Source organism: Mastigoproctus giganteus, chromosome 8, assembly GCF_048544385.1.
Source record: "Mastigoproctus giganteus isolate SK-2022 chromosome 8, ASM4854438v1, whole genome shotgun sequence".
NCBI lineage: Eukaryota > Metazoa > Arthropoda > Arachnida > Uropygi > Thelyphonidae > Mastigoproctus > Mastigoproctus giganteus.
The window spans coordinates 17,787,802-17,811,818 of NC_143582.1; the positions used below are offsets into that span (position 1 = coordinate 17,787,802).

The 24,017-nt window shown below is 36.0% G+C and overlaps 1 protein-coding gene across 1 annotated transcript in view; it reads left to right on the top strand.

Moving 5' to 3' along the window:
* Window positions 1-24,017, top strand: part of Lrrk (Leucine-rich repeat kinase) — a 431,475-nt gene that overhangs the window by 265,643 nt on the left and 141,815 nt on the right. Inside the window, exons 21-22 of the mRNA XM_090380151.1 lie at window positions 2,156-3,180; window positions 18,946-19,093. Of these exons, the coding sequence (XP_090236277.1) occupies window positions 2,156-3,180; window positions 18,946-19,093 (1,173 nt within the window). The remainder of the gene's footprint in view (window positions 1-2,155; window positions 3,181-18,945; window positions 19,094-24,017) is intronic.

The following is a 24,017-nucleotide window of genomic DNA, read 5'->3' on the forward strand; positions in this document are numbered from 1 at the left end:
AAAAGGCTTCTTCTGCTCCTATGTTTATCTTCGATGATGCTCTGATTTCTAGGCAAGATCTTGAGGATTACCCTTTCTAATCTCTCCTGGCATCTCTCCTGACTTCTAATCTCTCCTGGCATAAAGCACATTACAAATATTGCTTCTTCAGCATCTAAAAAAGTCAGTTTTCTCTTTTGCTCTCGGCGTTACTTTTCTTCAAAACACTAAACAGCTGTTCACTCTGTACAAATCGCAAATCCACCCTACCATGGAATATTGTTTCCACATCTGGGGCGGTGCCCCCAAAACCTCTCCCAGGCTTCTAGATTCCATTCGAAAGAGGGCAGTTAGGTTAATTAATGGTCTCATCTCTAACAAAAAAAAAAAAAAAAAAATTATCTGATATTAGGGTCACCCGTAAATGATCCATATATTTATTGCGTCTGAAACCGACTAGCTCAGCCACGAAATGAAAAAAACCCAATAAAATTCCTCGTGTCATCGGCGGATTTGAACCCGGGCCTTTTCCACCCAGTGTTGGGAGGACGGTGACGATACCACTGTGCTACCGTGCAACAGTCATCTCTAACAGAGTCTCTCTACTCTGTCTCATGGACCTTTGTATAGATACTTCCACAGGCACTGTTCTGAATTGGCTTCTATAATTCCCACTCTCTCTTTCAAAGCAGTCCGAACACATGCTGCAACCAGTCAACATCTTTTTACTGTCCAACTTCAAACTCACAGAACCAACTTTTTATCTTCCTCATTTATTCATTCAATTTCCATTTTCTGGAGCAACCTTCCTTCATATGTATTTCCTGAAAATTACAATCAACAGAAGTTCAAGTCTAATGTCAACAAGTATCTTCTTTCAACTTTTCAACCTTCAACCCATGCACGGTACTAAGTACTACAAGTTCTTAAAAAAAAAGTACCTCTACATAACAGTGGTGCTTGAGAATCAAAAAAAAAAAATTTGTATGGAAAACACATTTATTTAACATGATATACTGTAAGATAGTAAACTAATAAGGAATTGTGGGAAATGTGGTTTCTTTCTTTGGCAATTCTTTACTTTTTATTTAATTTGATTTTACTTTATTGTTTATTATTAGTTATATTTTGTAGTTTACAATAATATACTTATGCAAATATAAGCAGATTCCATTATAGAATTTTTAGTGCAAACCCCTGGGGAACCGCTGTGTAGGCTGTCAACATTTTTTCATTTAATTGATTTTATAGTTGTTTTTTTTTTTTTTGTTTTTTTTTTCAGAAAATTTTTTTTATATTCTTTAAAGTAATTTGCATTACTTCACAGGATTTCATCTGGCCCGCAGCGATTCAGGTAAATATATACAGATGTACCCAACTTTTTTCTTGTAACATCCTTTAGATGAGGAATTAAAGATAATCAAAGAAGCTGTTCCTTGACATTATAAAATGAATTTTTATTCTAGCTGTTCTGCTCACATAAAAATGGCAGTATATATTTTCTGTAGCCCAGTGATTTGCTGGATAAAATGTTAAGAACTTTCAGATCATTAGAAATCTGCTGGTTGTGCTTAGCAATATGTATGTCTTTTAAATACTTGATTTTATTTATATGAATAAAATAATATTCGTATGAAATGCATAGGAAAATTAATTAAAATAAAGAATTTCATATCTTTCATGTGAATTGCATGTACAAAAAGTGTTGATAACTATTGTTTACATTATGTTAATAAGGGAAATATTTTTCTGAAGGTATTTTTTATCAGCCAACAAAATAACTTTTAAACTTCATATTGATAAACTGTTGATTTATCAGTTTTAGGAGTGTATCATATATTTGTAATCTTAAGATTGGACATTTTTTTCTTTTTTTCCCCCACTATGTACCACAATCATTTGTTACATTACCTTTTTATTCAAATCACATTTGTTTTAGTGCAGTCATCATTAACTATACTTTTTGTATGAAATTAAAAAATAATTAGTTACTGTATCAGGAAAAGCATCAGGAAAAGGAATGGAAGGATAAGTTTTAAATGATAGATGTTTATTGACAAAATGAGCCTTTTTATAATTATTGTTGTCTGTTTATTGTTTATTTGTTTTTTTTTTTCCCCAGGAATAAAATTAAAGCACAAATACTTATATTTTTATTTATGTATATTTATTACAGATACCTGTGAGATCGAGGAGCTGGGCTCTCAGAAAAACCTATGCAAGTACTCGATATCTCAACACAACTCCTTTTACTTTGAAACTTGCTTCTACTACCACTACAGAAAGACCACTTCGTCAGTTAAGCGAAGGTTCTATAGAACATGTCAGTAGTCCTAAAGTGAGTGATCCTCTGGATTATGAACAAGATGAAAATCAGTCATCTACATGCTTTATTACCCACCAGACACAACAACAAAATGTCATACGAAGATTGTTGCTTATGTCATATTTTCCAAGTGGATTTTGGTCTAGGTTAATGACAAGAATGCTTGCAGATGATGCAATTGTGGAAATTATCCGTTCATATTTTATTTTGACTAAAGATTTGCAAATGGATCCTGTAGTAGTTTCCATACTAAACCAAAAGGCAGAATGGATGTGTTGGCAGACAGGAATGGAACTTCGCTACTTGAATACCACATTATTTCGTATGAAAGAATTGCTTCCACATATAAGTAATTTGCCTTGTGATTATCGGCATATGAAATTCCTTGTTCAACAAGAAGGCATTTGGAATGATATTGAAATTAATAATTCAGCCATTTTAGAGATCCTACTTCCTAATCAGTCTGTAATTATTCAAAAGCCAGTTTCTGACCATTCTGATACAGGTACTGAAATAATTACTTATGAAACTATTGAGCTACATCCCAGTATAGAGTGTGTAGCAAAATTGTTATCATTGGCAGTTGACCATATTGATACATTACTTGAGGACTGGTATCCCACACTAGGTACCAGATTTGTTCATACATCAGAAGGCAAGTTTTTGGTAACTAGACTGGTTCCCTGCATTCAGTGTATTGTTTCTTACCTTCAGGAAGAAATGGGCAGTGTAGACAGAAATTTATTTTCTGTAACAGACTCTCACCTGGAAAAAGATTCATGGCAGCTAAGTGATATGTCACCCAGAAATGGAGATGCATGGTCTTTACACTCAACTTCAGTAAGCGGAAACAGCTGGATTTCTGGCAGCGGAAGGTTATCAGAGAGAGGACGAATAGAGTGCTATTCCCCAGGCCTTCTTCGACGAAACAGGGGATCACATAATAGCACTGTTTCACATGATAGTGACAGTGGAGTGGGTCCTGATAGCAATAGTTCAAGGTAATTATTTTTTAGTTTTCAAATTAGTACATAATGATTAAAATTTTTTTTTTTTCCATTTTGAAAAACATTAATTTTACCATCCAATAGCTTTTTATTTAATTTTATTATCAGTTATTTCTTGTGTATTTTACAATGCTGGTGATGAAAATTCATCTATTGTTGAGAAATTTTGGGTCTTTTATTGGCCAAAAGTGCTTTTAAGAAAAAAAAATTTTGTAAATTAAATTTGAAAATTCATCTTGCAAAAAAGTTGACAGAACTTGTTAGCTTTTAATTCATGCAGATTGATGCAATTACTGCATTCTGCCTTATAGCTATGCCTGCTCCTGATATAATCTTCTAATAGATGCTCATGCATATATGCTGCAGTCAACATAACTACAATGTTTTGTTTTGTTTTTTTTTTTATGCTATGAGGGTGGGTGTATTTTTTTGATATGTACTTCATTCACTCTGTAATGCTTCATCATGCTGCTCTGTTTATGAATAGTTACTTTTAACACATTCCCATTCACCTAAATTTGAGAGAATATGTTCAGTGTGCCATAATTTTTGGAATGTTGAGGAAAAACACCACTCTGAAATCCTCAACATTCTGAAATTTGTAAATATTGGTTTAAAAGTAAATCTGGAATTCATAGCTAAAAGCAAAAAGCACTTACATTTTGGCTGAGCTGTAAATAAATAATAAAAACCTCAAAACAAGCAAAAATTCAAATAAAACTTGTACCATACTATAAACAAATACTAAGCATTGCTGCTAATAGCCCAGAGTTCAGTGTGCTGACAGAATTAAGCCGTTTCACGTACCTTTATTTTTACAGCACTTGTTTATTGAATGCCTAAGAATGACCATCCATATGTGTTAGGTATTTAGTCTTTTGAATGCTTATTGCATAACAGCACATCATTTATAATGCTGTTTGATGTTTATATGCATCAGAAACAGAAAACATTTTAATTCACATGTTTTTAATTTTCTTAATTTCCAGTTTTGTTTCAATTAGATATGTATGCATATAATAATGGGATGACTTGAATTATTGCATTGCTGTGAGAAAGTTACAACTTATAAAAAATTTCTGTTACACGTGATATATATGCAGCTCAGCAGTACAACTGAAATCCTCTGGTTAAAAAGTTTTTAATATGTACTTCATCTATAAAATAAGAGGTCAAGATGAATTCTAGGCACATATACTTGATATACACATTTTTCAGATACTGAAAGAATGAATAAAAGGAAAAAATAAATCTCTACTTTCAGTAGCAATCATCTGGCAAGAATGAAAAGTTCATTTTTAAGATTGTTATTTTTGTAAATTTAATTAAGAACACTGGTTTTTCCTCTAAAAGTCTTTTGAAAGTTCAGTACTTAAAAACAGGCAACTCGAATGGTGAAATCAGCAAAAGGACGACCGTATGAGGAAATACTCCGATTATATGAGCTGCTGAGCTTGGCACCTCAGAAGTGACCTGATTTGAGGTTTTGAGGCTCTGTGGTGGATTATTAAACTTAAGGAAGGTGGAATTTTCTTAGTTATAAATAATTCCAGAACTAGGGGCCATAAATTCCAATTACAAGAGTTGAAGTTTAGGTTAGATTATAAGAAGTTTTCTTTTAGCCATTGATTGCTGGAACAAGTTGCCCTTGCAAGTAGTTGAGGCTGACAGTTTGTATAAATTCAAAGGTCAACTGGATAGTTACCTATGTGAGGAGGGAAGTATGTAATTGTATTTTCTTATCTACTTGGTGCTTTTTTTTTTTTTTTGCCAGTGCAGCAAAACTGTTGCTTCCTTGCACTGTATGGTGAATACTATTAATACTACTACTTCAGTATACAGTAATACCCCGACTTACGCTACCCCGACTTACGCGAACTCGGAGTTACGCGGTTCTTGATTTTTTCGTTTGGCAACGCTGCCGCCCACTATCTTCAAGGTCGTTTTTCATATGTTATCGATATACGGTGCGACGGCGGAGAATGAGAGCGAAAGATGAACAAAATTCAGCTTTGCTGCTTTTATGTTTTTTATATCAGTGAAGGGGAAACACATTTCACCATAATAACGTAAAAACCAACACAATTCTAGCTATCGGTATAATCGCAAATGCAATTAGATCGAGTTTACTACCAGTTTATAACAGATTTCACTAGCAGAAACCAACTGGATTTTTATTGTTTTATGGTAGTAACCCCTAGAAATGTGAGGTGTTAATAGCGTATCTCTGCCTTTATGGTGTTGTTTATTCAGTTGCTACATGCGCGCAGCTTTGTTTATGCGTATCAAGCGTGCCTCCTCGTTTTGTAATTGTGCTTTATTCCCTAAAAATGAGTAAAATACTTAATTAAAAGGAGTGAAAAGGAAGCATCCTGGTGAAGACACTGCAGATTCAGAGAGAAAAAGAAAAGCAATTATCGATAAACAGAGGCGGACTGGGTCAAAAATTCTTACCCGGGAAAATTTATAGTGGCCTCATGCTATGGTTTATGGCCAAAATCACACTGGCCCACTGGGGTTTCCCCGGTAAGGCTTATGGCCAGTCCGCCTCTGTCGATAGAGAAAAAATATGAAATTGTGAAACGCTTTGAGCGAAATGAAAGACACCATGCGATATTGCACGTGCTACAGGCCTAAATGAAGCAACGGCGGAAAGCACATAACAATTGCAAACTTGACAGGTTGAAAATTGAAAAGGGCTCAATTGTAAAGGGCTTAAAAATTTTAGAAAACATAGACTCCAACGAAGAACGCGTTATAGCTACAAAGCAAGGAATAAAAAAATTATTAGCTTGCTACGAAGAAATTCTGCGTGAAAAAAAGAACGCGCTGTGTCGTCAGACGAATTTGTTAGATTTTATGAAGCCATCGACATTGAAATAACTTTTTAACGTAAGTCATTTGTTTTTTTAATACATATTTTGTATTAATATGTATAAAGAACTGCAATTTTATTAATATTTTTCTTCTAAACTAGTGTTTTTGTTAGTCCTTGGTCCCAATTAAGCAAAATTTATATGTATTTATATGCAAAGTTGTACCCCGACTTACGCAAATTCGACTTACGCGATTTTCGTCGGACCCACCTATCGCGTAACTTCGGGGTATTACTGTACTACAATTTGTCTTCTACAATGCCATGTGATCACGTAGGCCTCTCAGAAAATGTGCCAGTTATTTCCCGTCTTCCAAAAAATTGGAGCGTCAGTAAAGTTTCGGTATTTTATAAAAATGAACCAATGGATTTGCCAGATAAAGATGAAGAATATACTCGTGTACAATCCCAAGAAAAATAGCCTCTGGCTTCCTTACAAGATTAATATTAATATTAACTTGAGCTAAACTGAGTGATATAGTTTGCTAATTTGAGGATGGAAATTATTAGTCAAGCAAAACTATTTGGATCCAGATTATAAGGATAGAACTTTCTCACGAAGGATAAAAGCATATCTGTTTATTGCAGGTACAAGAAGGATGGCTTCTGGTACTTGCAATAAATAGATATGCTTTTTCTCTGTGGCAGGACATTTTTAGCTGTGTTAGCATTTCTACATAAAGTGCCTGTTTTCTTTAACAACATGTAACAACTCGACTTCTAATGGATGGACTATCATCAAAAATTTTTTATTTGGCTCTTTTAGAAAGATCTGTTGAGACATCTCAAATTTCATTAAAATAGGAATGATACAAATCCAGCAATTATTATTTTTCTTTTTAATACACATCACATAGGCTATCCATATACTATATGTTGTAGCAGAAACGTTGGATATTATGTTTGTTGACATGTTCTGATTGGTGGAATGAATGGCAATATGGAGGATGTGCAGAAGTGAAATGTTCTCAGTTCATTCATAAAAGTCATTGCTTTTCACTCATGTTTTTTTCCTTTTTCTTTTCTTTTTTTGTTATAAATTATGAATTATTACTATTTGCTACTCTTCCTGAAATGTAACATCCTGCATACATTAACTAACATGCTTTCTTTGCAGGCAACATTGCTTATTTGATGTTGGCTCTTGGTCACAAACATAGCCCGTAATGGTGGTGACTCTTCATCATCTTGTCAAAACATAGTTCATAATGCTGTCACCTTACATAATGGTGGAAATGCCTATATGTTTGTCCAGTTCTTCTTCAAAGAACTTGGACAAACTTTTGAAGCAAAGGGGAAGGGTTTTTTTTTTTTTTTTTTTGGTGGATGCTGTATAACTTGCTTTCTTGCATCATATGCCACTACTAATGCTAATGTGTGAGTTCATCTTGGACATGCTATACATATGATGGAAATGTATGAAAATATACAATTTCTTCTCAGTGAAATAAATTACAAATGATACGTGTTGGCTGATCTGTGGAATCTTAAGGTGATTAATGTACCTTTACTTGGTTTACAATCTGGTTATATGAAAATATTGTCTCTATAAGTGAAGCAGCAGAAAAAATTCTCTTTATACTAATAAAAAAGTGGCCATCTTGAGATAAGCATTCTTTGATGAAAAAAATTTGAACATTGTCACTTAGTCACCTCTGAAAAAAATTGATCAGAATAGGTTTAATGAAAAATTGTCAAAATCATGGACAAAGAGAGCAGTAAACAGTATTGAGAACATTGGGAGTGGGAGAGAATGAATTGCCTAATAATGAACTGGTTGATCACATTCTTCAAACACTTGGATTTTTTTCCTGTTGCACCTTGAGGACATTATTGATTTCATAAAGATATTTGTGCAGAAACAAAAGCAGAACAAGTAGAATTCCACTGTTCTAGCCAGTTATCTGCTGGACACTAAGGAGGAATGCTTTTGATGCTATGTGCGAGTGTAAATTTTAATAAGTTAAAAATCATATCTGTAAAGACCTACTTGAAAGAATTTATTAATGTAATTAATATTGATTTTCTTGATTTCCAATGTTATTGGTATTTGTCTTCCTTCCTATTCTCAATTGTCTAACTTTATAATTTTTCTATAAGCAACAGTTTACCATTCATTTCAGACATTAGCATTGGTAGAGGCACACGATGCAAGAAAGCAAGCTTATATAGCATCAGCCAAAAAAAAAAAAAAAAACATTCCCATTTCACTGATCCGTTCATTCCAAATGTTTGTCTAGTTCTACCTGGAATTTATTTAAGATATCAACTTCCACAACAACAGATGGAAATTTGTTCCAAGCAATCAACGACCCACTGGCTAAAGGCAAATTTATGCACATCTATTCTACAACTGTCTTTCCTCAGTTTGAATCTGTGCCCCCTCATGTTTGTAATCTGAGCAAGAGGAAGAATCCCATCAGCATTAAGCCTGCTCGATCCATTCAAGGCCTTATACACCTTAGTCATTTCGCCTCGCAGGTGCCTAGTCTCCTGCGAGGAGAAAGGCTCTGCTCTTATGAAGAAAGGCTTAAGTTCTGCAAATTGCAGAACTTAAGCCTTTCTTCATAAGAGCACCCCTTTGTTCCCTTCACCAGTCTTGTTGTCCTTTTCTGTACTTGTTCTAGCAAATCTACATCCTTTCTAAAATGATGCTTCCAGACCTGTACGCAACACACTACTCAAGGTGTGGCCTGACCATTGCCTTAAACAAGGGGATAATCATCTCCTTAATCCATTCTCACAAAATTCCTGTATATCATTGACAAGACCCCATGACAGAAAGGCTGCTCTGGCAGCCTGTCTGCACTGCTCAGAAAACTTCATATCTGACTGCACAATTACCCCAAAGTCTCTTTCATTTTCCACTACCCTGAGTGTAACACCACATAGTTGGTACATTTCTCTGGGGTTACTGCTCCCCATATGCAGTACTTTACATTTGTCAATGTTAAACTGCAGTTGCCACTTCTCAGCCCATCTGCCCAACTATTCCAGATCCTGTTGCAACAGCATATTGTCATTACTGTTATTAACAACCCTGCCAACCTTTGTATCATCTGCAAACTTTGACATCAAGCTTGATATACCTTCATCAATATCATTTATAAATATACAAAACAACAATGGGCCCAACACCAAACCCTGAGGTACACCACTAATAACATTAGTCCACATAGAGCATCATCCATTGACCACCACTCTGTCTTCTTCCATTCAACCATCCTTTTATCCATTGTAGCAACTTGTCCTTGATGCCATACTGCTCCAATTTGTAATAGTCTTCCATGTGCAATATTTTATCAAAGGCTTTCCTGAAATCCAAGTATATGATATCAAAATTATTTTTTGCATTCAGTTCATTTGTAACCACATCATAGTATCCAATCAAATTGGTCAGACAAGACTTCCCATTAATAAATTCATGCTGTGTCTTAATTATTGCTGCAGTCATGTCTAAATAATTCTACAATGCTTCTTTTACCAGTGACTCCATTATTTTCATTTTCCCTGGAACAGAAGTCAAACTAACAGGTCTGTAATTACTTGTGTCATGATTTGATCCTCCTTTGTGAATTGGATATACATTTGCACATCTCCAGTCTGTGGGGACTTTCCCCAAGTCCCAGGATGCTCTCATAATTATGGCTAAGAGTTTGCTTACTTCCTTTGCTGCCTCCTTTAATATAACTGGATAGATCCCATCCACCCCAGATGCCTTTCTTATGTTTAACTTCACTTCTCCTCCACTTTGCTCTCAATTATTATAAAATCATTCAACTTCCCCTCAAAGTCTGATAAACATCTGGCTCTCTCCTCCTTGAATAACTCCTCATATGTGAATGTAGATGCATAATACTCATTTACTTCAGCAGCTATCTGAGAATGATCATCTACAGTTAAACCATTGATATTAAGTGGACCAATCAGATTCATCCCCTTCCTTTTAGAGTTTATATAAGTAAAGAAGTCTGCTGTTTTTCTTTGCATCCTTTGCCAAAAAATTTTCATAATCTGCCTTTGCTTGCCTAACCTCCTTTGTGACTTGATTTCAGTCTAGCTTGTATCTACCATAGGCTTCTGTCGCCTGACAATTTATGTGAATCCCATGCAGTTTTTTTTCTCTGCTACTAGTCTCATTAGTTCATCTGACATCCATTTGGGCCTGAACCTAGAGCAGTATTTCTTAGTTGGAACAAAAAGCCTAGTAGCTTCCAAGATTACTTCCTTGAATGCTTCCCATTTAGAATTTGCTGTTGGTAACATCATCAGTTGGTCCCACTGTATAGAACCTAAAAAATCTCTGAGACCGCTGTAGTAAGATTGCACCTTTATGAAAGCCAAAACTCTTCCCTTTACACCTGATGGTAGTTACATCTTTAAGTAAATCCCACATCAGTACACTGTGATCACTGCTACCTAGTGGTTCCTTTATCTGTAAATTCTTAATGCATAAATAATCACTGCTGATAATCAGATCAAGAATGTTACTCCCTCTTGTTGCCTCTCTAACATGCTACTGTAGAAAACAATCATCCAATAAATCCACAAAAGCCTTGCTAGTGTGCGAGTGACCAATTCACAAGTTCCCGTCTATATCTGGGAAGTTAAAAATGAACCGTAGAATAAAAGAATTAGCAAACCACAAAGGGAGACTTGCCATATTTAGATGTTAAGTATTTTGATCCACTTTATTTACCTAAAACTTGATTTGTTTATCCTCCTACCATGTTTGATATTTCTCATTCTTTGTAATGTATCATCTTTAATGGAAATAACAAAACAATTTATAAACATGAAATAACTTGCATGGCCCAGATGTATATCACATCCTACTCTGCTAACATAAGAAATAAGATTATAATGTGGGTGTCTTGCATTTGTGTCGGATAAACTCGATCTTCTGTTGGACAGCCTGCCTTGCGCTACTGTTGTTGTAGTAGTGTGATGATATCATACAGACTGCTCCATGAATTGTATAAGGCCTGCTGGAATTCTTATTGGTGTTTCTCTTCCATCTGCTTTTATGCTTATTTGGATGGGATGGTGAACCTCTAGGATGTGGCTGTAATTCTTACAGATTTTTAAAAATTTTATTGCTTCTGTGGGGTCCCCCTGTGAGGGGGAGGAGAAGGTTGATGCTCTATTAGCTACTTTTTGAAAGTGCATTACACTTGCAACAAATCTGGTTCTCTCTAGGGAGGGGAGATTTACTTTGTATCTGCTGAATCTGGCCCCTGAATTAGATTTGCCTGTATCATTCAGGCTTCAATAAATTCTCATCTGTGATTGTTATTGACAGAGAAAATGCCAGGATGTTGTAGATGAAACTATATATATATATATATTTTTTTTTTTTTTTTTTTGGTAATAGTATGAAAGGCTATACTGCTATATTCTCCAGTGTGTTCCTTCAACCTTGACTAATTCTAAAACTAATTCTGGTATGACCCTATGTAGTGTTTGCCATATTGACAATTGTTACACAGGTGTTTCAACTGGGGTTCATTGGGAGGTATCCGTTATTATGCCAGGCTGGTTTTATCTCTTAGCATACACCATACAATATGCTCACGTCTCAGGGACGGTTTGGAGGCTGAGAAATCTTAATTGAAGTATGTTCCCAAAAACACCAGTGTACTTACGTAACTGCCTAGTGGCTTTTATAGTAGGACAATGGTCTCGAGCCCTAAAAGATCTATTCAGCCGCATAGGGAATAGAACCTGCAGCTCTGACCAGCGTTGTGTTTTTCACTACAAGACTCTGTTGATTATAGTCAGATCTTGAAGTGCCGCAATACTAGTTCTTTATTCTAAAACTTCTATTATGGTTGTCGTGTAGCAAGAGAATAGGTCCGAGGCAGGGATACTTAAACAAAACATAGTTTATTATCGATTTATACTGAACTATTATACACACAAACATAAGTGCCGAACAACTTGACTTCAGTAAACAATAGAAAGACAACTTATGTCCCTGTAGTTAGTGATGTAGGTTGTGTATACGTTCTTCATGTAGTTCTTCCACAGATGGCTCATCTCTAGCCCATGTTCCACGTCCTGGTGATTATAGAGCCATGTAACAATTTGTGTAGCCACATTAAGGATAAGCTAGTCAGGTCTACAGACAATGTATCATAATGAATAACAACAATAGTTATCACGACATTAACAGTAAAGTAGTTAAGTTAAATCTACAGACAATGTATCCTGATGTATTACAACACTAATTATCGTGACATTTAAAACAATACTATTAGGCTATCCTCTAATTTACTGACAATAAGGTATCATAATAATAATTATATGACTGAGGAGGAATGCTTATGTACTTAAAAGAGGTAAGAGTAAACATAATTTACCAATATGGGGAATGATGCGTTCTGCAGTACAACAGATTCTGCTGGGAAATTCAGGGTGGTACCTGCTTGCTCTTTTCCGTCTATTCTCTCTCTCTGCCTTTTTTCCTCGTCTTTCTGCCTCATATATATTGCTCTTATCATATGAACTTCCATTGATCCGGTGCTCAATTGTGTGTGTGTGGGGGGCTGATAACTGGGGACCAAAACAGAGAAGTTGCGCCCATAGAGAGTGAAACTCATATTTGTTCGGACTTGCAAACCTAACTACTTCGAAAGAAACTAGTATCTGGGGTCGAATCAACAACGAAAAGGGAAAGTGGCACCTGTGTGAGGACGAAACTCATATTTGTTCAGGGCGCGGGTTCGAAAATTCCAAACTCAGGAATCGTGTTTCTGCAAAAAGAGCTGATAGTACAGTGTACCCTATAGTTATCAGATTGGTTAATAGTTATAGTTTCTTATAGTTTCTTTTATAAGATGATAAAAACACCTCTTTTCCCAAACAGGTATAGTAGAGGGACAAAAGTATAGGGATGGAGGCGGATTAACAGGTAAAATGCAGGCATATTATACAATCCTTGGTTCACTGTCACAGACTTTCTGGTTGTTAAAGTTATTCATACCCTGTGTTTTTCCACCAGACCTTAAAAACATACTGAACTAGCTAGAAATAATTTATACAGGAGAAATTTTAAAATCTTTATGGCACAGTCACTAATTTATGCATAGATTACTAAATCATATTAACTATCCTTTGAATGACTTAAAACAAAAATAAGTACATTGAGAAGATAAAGTCTAACTCCTCCTCCTCCCCCCAAATATTCAGTGTGATTTGTTGGTTATATTTTCCTGCATGTGAAGAAATGTCTTTTTTTTTTTTTTTCTTTTTTAAATTCTGATTATAAATATGTAGGAGTGTGCAGACACTAGACTGAATGAATCAGCAGTGGCTGCCATTCACTACCTGTAACATAATGCTACAGTTAGCATGCAGAACAGAAACAAGGAAAAAATTAAACAAATGCAGTAACTCTCTGATTAGAAAGGGCAACACCTGTTTCTTGTCAGGATAATTAAAAATGCTTATTAGCATTTCATACTTGATCCTAAATTTTTGTTATTTGTACAGTAACTAATAGAGATTTCTGAAATTTTAAATAGGGAAATCAAAGAAAACACCTTTGTTGACAACTATTGGGAGTTTCAGTGGTGTGAACAGAGCAGATGAACAACATGAAATCTCTGAAATTTGATCTGGGTCTCTTTTGACCCACTCGAACCTATAGCCAATTAAATTGTTTCTACTATGATTCTTTAAACAACGAAGGAAAATGAAGAACTGAATTCAGGATTGTTGAATTTCAAGTAAGCACTGTATGTCATTTGTTGGGTTGGTGGCTATTCTCACAGTTTTTCACAGCTGTATTCCGGTTCCTGATTATGGTTGTGATAAAGCTGTATCATCATCATAAAGACTAGGGTTAGAATAATGCAGTAGTATCTTGGAGATGTTTAACCATGCTGTTCTACTTGGTGGTGGTGGATGATGTGAGCTGCAGGAACTTTGCTATTCTCTGAGCACTTCAGATTTACAACACAAAAATCCTTAAAGGCATTACTCTATTAATAATATACTACAGTTAATAATATAATACCGTGGGGCAAGTTAATGGTTATCACTTTTTTTAATAATATGCAAGGTTGAAAATTGCTCGTATTTCCCTGTTACACAAATAATTGGGCTTCTTAAAAATATTTTCTAAAGCACTGCTTGACATTTTACTAGCAAAATGTAGATCTAACTCAATGTATCTTCTTTCATTTAAAGAACTGCTTTCATATAATTTGATGGACGTCTATGAGAGCTTGAGGTGTAAAGTAGATGCCCTTGAAGAAATTAATATGAGGGTCCCATTAAGCTCTCAGCTGCCCAACTCAATGCCAGAGCTCACTCTTGTGCATCAGGCAATACAGTGGCCATCTCCAAGGCAAAATGCTCTGGTCCCACAGGAGTTAGTTATCATTGGTGACTCTATTGTCAGGGTAATATATTGTGTAAAAAGGATAGATGGAATAGGACCAGGTATGTCTCAAAGGTGGATATTGTTGAGATATCAGAGACGTGGTGTCATACAGATATTAGGAATGCAGAATTGGAATTTTGGGGAGTACAATGTGTACAGAAAGGATAGATGGAATAGGATGGGAGAGGGGGTTATCCTGTTAATTAAGAAAAACATTAAATCAAAGAAAGTGCATCCAGTTGACGTAAATGGACAGTGCAATTTTGAGCCAGTTTGGTGTGACATAAGCACTGGGAAAGCAAAAATGACAGTAAGAGTGTGTTATGGGCCTAATGACTCTGAGTACAACGAACAGTTGTACCCAGAGTCATTAGGCCCTGAGTGAGTCGTTAGTGAACAATTGTACTCAGTCATTAGGCCCATCAGAGTGAGCTAGTAAATCAGAATGTCTTCTATTGGGGGATTTTAACTTCCCAGATATTGACTGGAACTTGTGGGTTGGTTACTAGCACACTAGCAAGATTTTGTGGATTTAATGAATGATTGTTTTCTGCAGCAACATGTTTGAGAGGCAACCAGAGGGAGTAATACTCTTGATCTGGGTTTAAAGAATTTGCAGATAAAGGAACCACTAGGCAGCAGTGATCACAGTGTACTCATGTGGGACTTACTTAAAGGTATAAATACCATCAGGGGTAAAGGGATGGGTTTTTGCTTCTGTAAAGGTGACTGCAATGGTCTCAGATAGTTTTTAACTTCTGTACTGTGGGACCAACTGATGATGTCACCAACAGAAAATTACAAGTGGGAAGCATTCAAGGGACTAATTGTGGAAGCTACTAGGATTTTCTTACTGATTAAAAAATATTGTTCGAGGTTTAGGCCTAAATGAATGTCAGATGAACTAATGAGACTTGTGATAGAGAAGAAAAATGCATGGGGTGCATATAAATTATCAGGTGACACAGAAGTGTGTGTCAGATATAAGTTAGTCTGTAATAAAGTCACAAAGGAGATTAGGAAAGTGAAGGCAGATTACGAGAAATCTTTGGCAAAGGATGCTAAGAAAAACAGCAAGGATTTCTTTACTTACATAAACTCTAAAATGAAGGGGATGAATCAGATTGTCCACTTGGTATCGATGGTTCGACTGTCGATGAACCTGTTGAGATAGCTGATAATCTCAATGAGTATTTTGCATCTACATTTACATATGAGGAGTTTTTCAGGGAGGAAAACGCCAGAGGCGAATTAAATTTGCAATGAGCTAGATGATTTTGTAATAACTGAGAACAAAGTGGAGGAGAAATTGTTGAAGTTAAACATAAGAAAGGTACCTGGGGTGGATGGGGGTCTATCCAGTTATATTAAAGGAGGTGGCAAAGAAACTAAGCAAACCCTTAGCCATGATTATGAGAGCATCCTTGGACTCGGGAAAGGTCCCCACGGACTATCCCCAATTCACAATGGGGGATCAAAGGGTGACAGCAGTAATTATAGACCAGTTAGTTTAACGTCTGTTCCAGGTAAAATAATGGAGTCACTGGTTAAAGTTGCATTGCAGGATCATCTAGACAAGACTGCAGCAATAATTCAGACACAGCATGGGTTTGTTAAGGGAAAGTCTTGTCTGACCAATTTGATTGGATAGATTATGTTGTTACAAAGGAACTGGATGCAAAAAATAATTTTGATATCATATACTTGGATTTCAGGAAAGCTTTTGGCACTGTTGCGCATGGAAGAGTACTGTACAAATTGGAGCAGAATGCTATTAAGGGTAAGTTGCTACAATGGATAAAAGGTTGGTTGAGTGGGAGAAGACAGAGGGTGGTAATCAATGGACACTGCTCTTTGTAGACTAATGTTATTAATGGAATCCCACAGGGTTCAGTGTTGGGCTCACTGTTGTTTTGTATATTTATCAATGATATTGAAGAAAGTATATCAGGCTTAGTGTTGAAGTTTGCAGATGATACAAAGGTTGGCAGGGTTGTTAATGACAGTAATGGCAGTGTGCTACTGCAACAGGATCTAGAAAATTTGGGCAGATGGGCTGAGAAGTGGCAACTGAAGTTTAACATTGACAAATGTAACGTACTGCATATTGGTAGAAGTAACCCCAGAGTAACATATCAACTGTGTGGTACTACACTCAGGGTGGTATAGAATGAAAAGGACCTGGGAGTAATTGTACAGTCAGATATGAAGTTTTCTGACCAGTGCAGACAGTCTTCTAGAATAGCTCATTGTGTCTTTCAATGATATACAAGAATTTTTCTAGCAGTGATAAGGAGTTGATTATCTCCTTGCATAAAACAATGGTCAGGCCACATCTTGAGTACTGTATACAGGTCTGGAGGAGGTGTCATTTTAGGAAGGATGTAGATTTGAAGAAATGCTTATGATGAAAGGCTTAAGTGCTGCAAATTGCAGCCTCTTGAGACTAGACACCTGGATGATCTAATTGAGGTGTATTTTTGGGCCTTGTATGGGTTGAGCACGCTGAATTCTGATGGGATTCTTCTGCTTGCTCTGATCACGAACCTAAGGGGGCATAAATTCAAATTGCGGAAAGACAGCTGTAGAATAGATGTGCGGAAATTTGTCTTTAGCCAGCGTGTGTTTAATTGCTGGAATAAATTTCCATCTGTTGTTGTGGAAGTTGGTAGCTTAAATAAATGCAAGGAGGAACTGTACAAAATTTTAGAGGGAATGATTGTGTGAGTTTTTTTTTTTTTTTTTTTTGGCTGATGCTACATAAGCTGATACGCTTGCTTTCTTGCATCACATGCCACTATTACTATAATAGCACTAACTGGTCCATTCCAGTACCAAGTGGAAGTTACATTGAATACAGCTGTCCTCTGCCATAGCACAGTTCACTCAGCACTTCTTCACTGTAGTGCTCTATATATTTTGATACCCTCCCTCAGAGTTGCACCCCATTCCCCCAGAATAGTTATTTGCTCATCTATGAGGCTGTGCAGCACAAATTTTGCACAGACCTTCCTTTTCCCTAAAATCTTCATGCACAATTTCACAAATCATCTCCTTATTCATATCTAACTCATCAGCCCTTATTCTGAGGGTCAAACAATGATCTCTTGCCAATAATTTCCCAAACGTTTTCAAATCTCCTCATTTCGAGAAGTTGATGGCTGCCCACTTCTTGGGTTGTTGCGAACGTTCCCACATCCACCTTTGAATTGCTTATACCATTCAAACACACTGGTATAGCTTAACGTTTCACTACCATAAAGAGGTTTTAACCTTTCATACATTTCTGTTGCAGATTTGACCAGTTTATTTTATATTCGTTCGTTGCTCCATTGCAAAATTGTGACACAAACGTTAATGCTACAAACAAAACTGGTTGTTACTTGCAACCTGTCAGCTGATCGGTGGAATGAATGATTGGTGGTTTCTCTGTACTATCATCTGTTGGAGGAAGTTTGAACTACATCATACCACTTTGTTTATTTTCAGACTCATAAAATGTGACCGCAACAGCACCAGTCCAGTTATTTATTGCCGTACCTTATATTTATGTTTTATCGCATAACTTAAATTTAAAGGTTTAAATGTTTCTACTACGTTTAATATTGTTATATAGAGAAATGTTACCTTAAAATCAGCTAGAAATACTGGTTACACCAACCATTTAAAATTTACATTATTTCCTATGGATAAATCTCCCCACGTAACACAGATTCACTTAGCATTGTATTGTCTAACCTCTTTTCCATATGCATTTCTTATTATAAATTAACCTTTAGCAGATTAATTTATGTTCTATGATGAGAAATGCCATGGTCCAAAATTAGACCACAGTATTTCTCATTATACATAGAAATACACAATAGAAAGACTTCTTATGATCACTATTGAGGATGTTTCCTTTAACCAAGATTAGATCTGTGTGCATTTTTAATGTTTGTTATTTTAGAAAAATATTTAAAAATGTATAAATTGTATCTTCATTCTTTTATTGCCTTATGTGTTATGTATTTATGTGCATATGCCAGTCTCGTATACATATTCTCCATCAGTATTATAAAATAAATCAGTTAATTGTTTCTAAATTAAGTATAACTAGCTTTTTGTTTGGATGGAAAAACACACACAAAGTGAGTTTTATATGTATTGGAAAGATTAAACTGTGTAAAATAATTAGGGTTTTTTATTTTCATGTAACTCTCATTGTTTTATACCCATTAATTAATTTTAGACTGTTCTGTTATCCAGTTTTAAATTAGAAAGATCTTACATATTATAGAACATATTTTAAAAATGATTTCAGTCGCAAAGCATCTGCAGAAGGGAGACAAGAAGGAGAACCACTGTCTTCCCAGGATCAAAGAATGAGTTACCCGAATTCTTGTGGTGGCGTTATTTCAGAGTGCCTCACATATAGTTTTATGGTTGAAGAATGTATTTTAACAGCTTATGAAGAATGTAATCTCCAGTGTCCTATACATGGAAGTCAGCCATTATCAGAGATTGCACCTGATGTTGTAAGTCTTGTATATGGTTTTCACTTATAGAAGTATTTCTGAATTAAGTATATTCCTTTGTCAGAGACTCCAAATAAATCAAAACTGATAATTCCTAATTAACACATCATCAGATGTACATAGTATATTCAAAAATTTTCTGGAATCATGCTGGTATTTAAATGGGTTGTGCTATGGCCGTAAGGTTTCATAGAGCATTGACATTGATCTTGGTGCACACGCATGCCAAGTGGGAACTGGCTTGACCACTTCACTTGCAATCTGGCAAATTGTTGCAGTTTCAACAGCATGCTAACATCAAGTTCTTCTTTAAACTTGGGGAAAAGTGCTACAGAGACACTGCAAGCATTACAGAAAGTTTATGGAGATGATGCTTTGAAGAAAACGGTCACAAAAGTTATAGTCACAAACTACTTTGAGTCTCTTCACTACTCCTATTCGAGTTTCCATTTCTTCCTGAGAAGGATTATGGACCGTAGGTAACAACACTATATCTTTTTTATCTTTCCAACATAAGGCCATGATTTTCCCTCTTTGAAAAGCAGCAATCTCTTGCCTTTTCAGCTTTTCCTTCTTCGGCATTTTGGGCATTTCCTTTCGGTTTAGTCTCACTGTACCATAAACATCAATTTTCTTTGTGATGAGAATATCAGCTAATTGGGGACTGGTATAATAATTGTCAACTGTGAGGCAATATCCTTTTCCAAACAGAGGCTTTATGAGAGTCAAACCACTTGTGTAGACATTGGAAGACCAATAAAGTCTGGATCCATTTCTGTACCTTTTCTTACATATATTATGAAAGTCCAAACAGCCATTTTTGGATTCACACAGTATATAATGCTTTATGCCAAACCTTGAGCGCTTTGATGGCATGTGCTGCACCCAACCGAGTCTTCGTTTGTACAGCATCAAGCTTTCATCTATTATTATGTCTCTTTTAGGAACATAGAGACTTCTAAATTTATTTTCTAAGAAGCAGTAGACATCATAAATCTTGTTTAGTTTTGGATTTGGGTGTGTATTTGCATCACATGACTCATTATCTGAGAAATGAAAGTATTGTTTTATCTTTTTATAATGCCTAAGAGCCATTGTAGTTCCAAACACTGGTGTCTCAAGTAATGGCTTTTTTGACCAGTGCATATATTCTTCAGGCTTTTTCACAATACCTTGCAGCATTTTCAGAGTAAAAAATACTCTCAATTCAGCATGCATCACTGGAGTCAAACTAGAATCACGAGCTCGACTTTGTTCTGCAAATTTATTAGTCTCAGAGCACACTAGTTTGATTAGTTCTTCATCAAAAAATAAAGCAAAAAAAAGTCTGTGGGAGTCATTTCATCTGTATTGCTTTCAATGTGCAAACCTGGTTGTGCAGCAAAGGAAATCTTGGAAGTGGAAGCGGGGGGAGGTCTTTAGTGCAGTCAATTTTGAACCACTGTCTAGAATCTAAAACACACATCACCATCTTCTTTATCTGAATCAAAACCTGAAACAGATTCATCAGAATCGGATTCACCAGAAGTTTCCAATTCACTATATGAATCGTCACTAATCTCTTCTTCACTACTCATTATATAAATAAATTTAAAAAATCAAGCGGAACACACACAGTAACCTCCCAATAATCATGAACTAACTAAATTCTGACATTGCTGTACAATATAAGTAAAATGAAAGCCAGTCGTCTGCTGCCAGGCGTAAGAAAATCCTGAGAACTCTCTGGATTTTCTGCCTAATGCAAAATTTGCCAGATAAATGCCCGAGAAAATACGTTTCAGTCCTAAATTTGGAGGTATTATTCTTTGCTTTTATCCCGTGATATCTTGTGTAGTTCCAAATAACTTTTAAAACTAAAAATGAGATATCTTGGGATAATCCATGAAGGGATTAAATGGATTGAATAAACTGGATGCTGAAGACAGCCTTACTCTTTCTTGGCCAGCATACATAAGGGAATATTCAAACTTAAATTGAAAAGGATGCCTGCTGTGAAATTTTTTTTTTAGCCAGGGTGTAATTGATTGTTGGAAGAAACTTCCATCTGGTGTTGTAGAAGTGGGTAGTTTGAGTAAATTGAACAGATTATTGTTCAATTTACTCAAAGAATTGAACAGATTATTTTGGGGGATGGACAGGTGAAGTCGGTAGTTTTTTTTTTTTTTTTTTTGTGGCTAATGCTAGATAAGCTTGTTTCCTTGCATCACTTCCTAATACTAATTGTAGGCATATCTTCAGACTGATATACACTATGGAGTATTCTGCTTTTGACTGATTTATCATTATCCACAATGAGGTTTAAATGGGGATTAGAGCATTCATACATAGTATCTTTATCACTTGCAATTTATTTGGCAAGGGATGATGTTGAAAAAGCTTGAATAATTTTAAGAATAAATCAGTGTAGTAAAGAGTAAATGAATACTTAGTTTGAAATGTATCTACAGCACTATCAGGAGTATTTAGAGTAAATTGTGAGTTAGTCTGAACTCCTGGATAAGCATTCAATTCTGACATAATACAGTTCATACAATTTTTCTGTCTTTCAGAAATAGGAGACAATGAGTTTCACTCTGGCATATATAGGATTATTATTAATAGTGCCAAATGATGCAAGAAAGCAAGCTTATACAGCAGCAGCAACAACAAAAAAAAACCAAAAAAAAATCCCATTTCACTTATCCATGTCCTCAAGAGTTTGTCTAGTTCTTCCTTGTATTATTCAAATTGTCCACTTCCACAACACTAGATGATAGCTTGTTTCAGCAATCAATCACCCATTGGCTGAAGGCAAACTTCCACACATCTGTCTGCAACCATCCTTCCTCAATTTAAATATATGCCTCTTCATGTGCATAGTCTGAGCAAGAGGTAGGTTTCCATCAACATTCAATTTGCCCAAACTATTCAAAGCTTTAAACACCTCAATCAGATCACCTTGCAGGTTCTAGTCTCCAGATGCTGCCTTTCTTGGGAAGTGTTCCCTTTGTTCCTCTCACCAAGCTCATTCCCATTCTCTGTACCCATTCCAGCAGCTCTACATCCTTCCTATAATGAACCCCTGCAGATCTGTATGCAGTACTCAAGATGTGGCCTGACCATTGCCTTGTACAATGGGATAATCATCTCATTATCCCTGCTAGCAAAATTCCTGTATATCAGTGACAAAACTTCATGAGCTATCCTGGCCACCTGTTTGCACTGCTCAGTGAACTTCAAATCAAACTGCACAAAAATTACCCCAGATCATTTTCACTTTCTGCTATAATCTGAGGTAATACCACACAGTTGGCGCCTCCGTAGCCAGGTGGGAAGGAGCAGCAGTGCGTAGCACACGCTTCTTGATTAGAGGGTTCGAGCCCGTCACCACCAAATATGGAGGATGCGGAAAGGTCAGGGAATGACCACCGCATATCCCGGAGCAATATGGCCTTAGTTGCTAATGCTCCTAAAAAAAAACCAAACAACAAACAAACAACAACAAACCACACAGTTGATACATTACTCTAGGATTACCTCCACCCTTATACAGTATCCTTGCATTTGTCAGTGTTAAACTTCACTTGCCATTTCTGAGCCCATTTCCCCAATTTTTCTAGACCTTGTTGCCCCAGCATACCTTGAATACTGTCATTAACCACCCTGCCAATCTTTATCATCTTCAACCTTAGACATTACACCTGATATGTCTTCATTAGTATCTCATTAATTAATGCAGAAAACAACAATGGGCCCAGCACCACACCCTGTAGGACTCCACTAATAACATTATTCCACAAAGACTAATAACTGACTAAATGACTGTGAGGTGATCTGATTGAGGTATATAAGGCCTTGAATGGGTTGAGCAGGCTCAATGCTGATGGGATTCTTCCTCTTGCTCAGATTACGAACCTGAGGGGGACATAAATTCAAATTGAGGAAAGAGAGTTATAGAATAGATGTGTGGAAATTTTTGTTTAGCCAGTGGGTAGTTGATTGCTGGAAAAAGTTTTGCCTGTTCTTGTGGAAGTTGATAGCTTAAATAAATTCAAGGAACAACTGGACAAACTTTAAGAGTGAACGGTTGTGTGAAATGGGATTTATTTATTTATTATTTATTTTTTTTTGGCTGATGCTATATATAAGCTTGCTTTCTTGCATCATATGCCTCTATTAATGCTAATGTTAAGAGCAGTGCCAATTGATAACCTACTCTCTAGCTTCTCCCACTCAACCATTCCTTTACCTATAGCAGTAGTTTTCCCTTAATGCCACACTGCTTCTATTTGTATAGCAGTCTTTTATTAGTAAATTAATAAGAGGAGTTTACCTCAATATAGTATTACAGCTCTGTTTCATACTAGCAGTCTTTTATGTGCAACAGTATCATAAGCTTTCTTGATCCAATTATATGATATCAAAATTTTTCATGTGAAAACATCTCTGGCGGCAACTACTACATTTTCGGACTGAAGAAAAACTAAATGGTAACGAAAATTTTAGATGGAAATGACATGAATGACATCATTTCCTAAATGGCAGTAATGATGCCAACTCAGTCACTAACATTTATTCGGTAGAGTAAGTAGCTGGTGTGAGAATAAAACTTTACATCATTCATAAGAAACATAAGAAAAGCACCTGGGGTGGATGGGATCTATCCAGTTATATTAAAGGAGGCGGCAAAGCAACTAAGCAAACCCTTAGCCATAATTATGAGAGTATCCTTGGACTCAGGAGAGGTTCCCAGGGACTGGAGATGTGCAAATGTATCCCCAATTCACAAAGGGGATCGAAGGGTGACACGAGTAATTACAGACCAGTTAGTTTAACTTCTTTTTTCCGGGTAAAATAATGGAGTCACTGGTTAAAGATGCATTGCAGGATCATCTAGACAAGACTGCAGCAATAATTGAGACACAGCATGGGTTTGTTAAGG